The sequence below is a fragment of the Eurypyga helias genome, unplaced genomic scaffold (genome assembly GCF_000690775.1).
Source record: "Eurypyga helias isolate BGI_N326 unplaced genomic scaffold, ASM69077v1 scaffold48525, whole genome shotgun sequence".
Lineage (NCBI taxonomy): Eukaryota > Metazoa > Chordata > Aves > Eurypygiformes > Eurypygidae > Eurypyga > Eurypyga helias.
In genome coordinates, this window is record NW_010250581.1 from 105 (window position 1) to 4,198 (window position 4,094).

The 4,094-nt window shown below is 42.8% G+C and overlaps 1 protein-coding gene across 1 annotated transcript; it reads left to right on the forward strand.

Moving 5' to 3' along the window:
• The first annotated feature begins 474 nt into the window (after window positions 1-474).
• On the forward strand, window positions 475-2,747 carry RPL30 (ribosomal protein L30). Its single transcript, XM_010151702.1, has 3 exons — window positions 475-622; window positions 1,265-1,395; window positions 2,640-2,747. The coding sequence occupies exons 1-3, from the start codon at window positions 519-521 to the stop codon at window positions 2,687-2,689; spliced, it is 285 nt and encodes a 94-aa protein (XP_010150004.1). The 5' UTR covers window positions 475-518; the 3' UTR covers window positions 2,690-2,747.
• Window positions 2,748-4,094: the final 1,347 nt, after the last annotated feature.

The following is a 4,094-nucleotide window of genomic DNA, read 5'->3' on the forward strand; positions in this document are numbered from 1 at the left end:
ACTGCATTCGCCTGTTGAAGCATCAGGTCGTGTTGCATGTGTTTACCTGTTTTTGCTAACTGATAGCGCATGCCCCGGGAAGAGACATATTTAGGTTTGCAAGGCAGAATTGGTATTTGCTAGCTGAGACTGTCAGATAAAGGCCTGTCAAATGCACCTGGAGGTTGCTGATTAATGTAGATAGCAGCAACAGTGCTTTAAGATGCATTTTCCTGTTGTAAGATAGGTGGAGGAGAGATTTTTATGATGCTGTTTTCCAGCGTCATAATGTCATAGTTTCTCATACACATATCGTCCTTATCCACAAGTTTTTGGTTTTTTTATTCCACGTTGTAAATTAGAGGGAGATTATTAAAAGACTGCTTGCTCATATTTGAAATTTCTTCATTTCCTTATGTTCTCTGCTATTTTGCAAAATGTTCAGTACCACGCAATAATGATGTTCTCCATCTTTTTTTCTTTTTTTTTCCCCCCAGAAAAAGTCCCTAGAGTCCATAAACTCCAGGCTTCAGCTGGTTATGAAAAGTGGTAAATATGTGCTAGGATACAAACAGACTCTGAAAATGATTCGGCAGGGCAAGGCCAAGTTGGTCATACTAGCCAACAACTGTCCTGCTTTGAGGTAAGGAGATGTATGAGAAAACAATTCTCTGTAAAACTAAAGCAGGTTCTGTGCAAGTACAGGATGTGCTTCATGTTAATCACTACTGTGAATTAATAATCCAGGATGCTTTGCTGGCATATTCCAGTGTTGCAGTAGGCAGTATGTTTACGGGGGTACCAAAAGTGCTTGAGGAACAATATTGATCACTAGAATCTCCTGGTGGAAGCTGGGAGAGAAGGCGCTATCAATTGACTTAAAATGACCCAGTTTCTTTCACAGCAGCGGTGGTCAGAGCTCTGTTCAGCATCTGGCCACTGGGTATCAGCGTTAATGAGCATCATCGTTTACGCACTTTGGGTTAGCTTCTACAACGCTTCCGAAGTCTGGTAGTGCCGAATCCTCTTCTTTCCTGTAGAAATGAGCATGCATAGGAGCAACCTCAAGGATTTACACCCCAAAATGGGGTTTGCTGTTACATGCCTTCAGCACACTTGTGGCTCAGGAACCCTTATCCAGAACATAGTGGTGATGTTGTCTGGGAAGGAACAGGTGTGTGTTTCTGGGTGGTGAGGAAGACTGTAAGGTTCGGAGTGCTCTCACTGTGTTAGAGTCCCTCAGAGTTGTTTGTCAGCGCTGTAACATGCAGCTCTTGAATTGCAGAAAGTCGGAGATCGAGTACTACGCTATGCTTGCCAAGACCGGCGTCCATCACTATAGCGGCAACAACATTGAGCTGGGCACGGCGTGCGGAAAATACTACAGAGTGTGCACACTGGCCATCATTGACCCAGGTACGACTCTCCCAGGATAGTGACCAAATGGGGGGGTGTCAGTGGTTCCTCCCTTCACCTCTGAGTAGCAGCACTGAGCAGGCAAGGCGCAGGGGTGATGACATGCTTTGAGAAAGGACAGCAATGGGTTTAACTCAGTCGTAATTCCTTCTGACCGAGATCCTGTTCTTTTGCAAGTCCCAGCTTCTCAGAACTTGGAATTACTGCTGCTTGTGTTTTGAGCACAGCTCCCATTACTGCTAAACCCTGTGAGCGTGCATATTGACCGACAGGCGGACAGAAATGAGGCTTCGGTGGCTGGGAAACAACTTTGTGGTACATGTTTCTGAGCCCATCGCCTAGAACATGAACCGGTGCAACATGCGGTGTGCATCGGCCTTGTTTGACTGGTCTTAATCTGAGACAAAGGATTGTGAGTTGTCTGCTTCCCGGAATGATATGTACAAAAATAACCTATGGGCAGGTGGATGCTAACCCAGGGTTGAAAATTATATTAAACATCTGTGTGTAATTGCTGTGGTTAGGAAGCACTCTTTGTCCCAGAGAATTGGTTGGGTTCCTCATATAGACTGCAGATTAGGTGACTTCTCATCCTCTTTCCAAAATCAAAGAGAAGAATCAATATTTTGTTCTGTTTTTTGACCAAAATGCATACGCATGGATTCAGCGATTTCAGTAATAAGTTTTACTGACTCTTCCCTGAGAGACATTGATCTGAATTCACTGTTTTTTCAGAAAAGTATTCCGTTGCTTGTGCTCAGATACTAGCTCTAAACGTCATTTTCAAAAATGGTACTTTTGGGTTTGCTTTTGGCCGGGGGTGCTAACTGTAAGCAAGTAAATCTTAGTGCTGTGTAATGTAATATGCTGCGAATATTCTCGCTGTCCTGATGTTTTCGTGATCAGGGGAGGCTAGACATTCGCTATATTAAAACTATGCATTGTGTCCTCCAGGACTAGATTGTTGCTCTAGTACTGGCTTTGTAAATGCTAGTAACAGGTACATATTATTGTAAAAATACTATGTATGGATTGGCAAGATAGTTACAAGGTTGTTTTTTTTAATCAAGCCATGAAAATTAGTTGCTTTTTTTCTGAACAGACTGTTTTTGCACTGCCTTTAAGTTGTTACCTATTTGTAGAATCAGTGCATTGTGGTTTTTGTGTTCTTTTTAACTTTTTGGTTTATTGCTGAAAACAGAACTTTGTGTGGATCCTCTTGTAACAATATCTTTGTTTTACAGGTGACTCTGACATCATCAGAAGCATGCCAGAACAAACCAGTGAGAAGTAAATGCTGTAAAGGTGTTATTTCGACAATAAAACTGGTTACAGATCTCTTTTAAGAAAAATTTGTATTATACCTTTGCTGGTTTTAGGGAGCAAACTATATAAAGGAAGACTCACTTCTACTGCTGTGTTTCCTGTTCTGTTAAAAATAACCTTCACAGGACAAAGCTTGCCTGTTTCTTTCTCTAGAAGTTGCGGGTCTTGAGAGGTAAGTGGAGTTAAGACTTGATGATGGCAAGTGTCGTGCCAAATCCCAACGGGCTAGGGTTTCCTTAGTTCTTGGCTTTGGAGTGCTGATGCAAAACCAAGTCGTAATGTGAGGTAAGGTGGCAAATTTGGGATGCTGGTGGGGTACCCCCAAGGGTTTACTTAAGCTAGGAAAAAAACAAGATCACACTTTTACCAAATCAATCACAAAGCAGTAATGCAAATCATCCCCTTTTGTCCTTGAATTCCAGGAGAATATCTATCAAATGGCAAATCAGATAGCTGCTAGGCATGATGTAGAACATGCAACTTTCAATAGGATACCAGTTATTACAGCTCATTTTAAACTAGTTCCTTTTTAATTTTAGGTTTTTGAAGATGTTAGACAGATTAGTTGGGGTTCTCAAGTCACTGTTGCTGAAAACACTGGTATCTTAATGATTTGTGCCTCTCTTGTGCGAGATTGTGACTGCAGGATGATCCTTATTACTAGTGATTATTAACTGAGGAGCCAGCTCTCCGCTGACATGCGGTAAAAGAAACGCCTAATGAACAAGCAGTGTGTACCCGTACCCTTGCAGAACTTGTCTTCTGCCAAAGTATGCCAAAGCACAGGGTACCTTTGAAATTGGCTGTAACAGATCTGTGCGCACTTTCGGGCTTACCCGGGATCGTTTCATCTAGTTTTGCTGCACCTGCTCCTGGTATAGAATGGATGGACCTGTGTATTTCCATTTGGGGACAGTAAAGAGCTGAGCCAACACGTGTCAGAGCAAAGGAGGAAGTGCTGGTGTCTCTATGAAACGCCAAATTTGGATCAGATCATGAGAGTGTAGATGCTGCTGGTAGTGTGACGAGGAAGCGGAAGAATGCTGTTGCTGCTAAGGGGAAAGGAGTCAAACTTGAAGGCACTTTACTTGGTTAGAATGTCTGGAAGCAGTTTACTGTTGTGCCTTAATGTTTAACAGAGAGGTGCACGGCGGTTGTACTGCGTGAAGAATGGTTTCAGAATCAAAATACATTAAATGCAATTAGGAAAGTTAGGGAATCGCTCGATGCTGACCAGGGAGTGGTAGGAAGTTGTATGGCCTGGATGTGGCAAGAGAAAAAGCACTTGAAACTTCGGATTGTGACACCCCAGTAGTCAATCGGGCCTCCTACTTGGCTCGCTGACTTTCATCCCAGTTTCAGCACAAATGTAT

Bases quoted from the DNA above. Each gene is read 5' to 3' on its own strand.
- RPL30 (XM_010151702.1), top strand. From the start codon at position 519: ATGAAAAGTGGTAAATATGTGCTAGGATACAAACAGACTCTGAAAATG. The intron at 623-1,264 runs GTAAGGAGATGT...CTTGAATTGCAG, and splicing joins AACAACTGTCCTGCTTTGAG to AAAGTCGGAGATCGAGTACT. The intron at 1,396-2,639 runs GTACGACTCTCC...TTTGTTTTACAG, and splicing joins ACTGGCCATCATTGACCCAG to GTGACTCTGACATCATCAGA.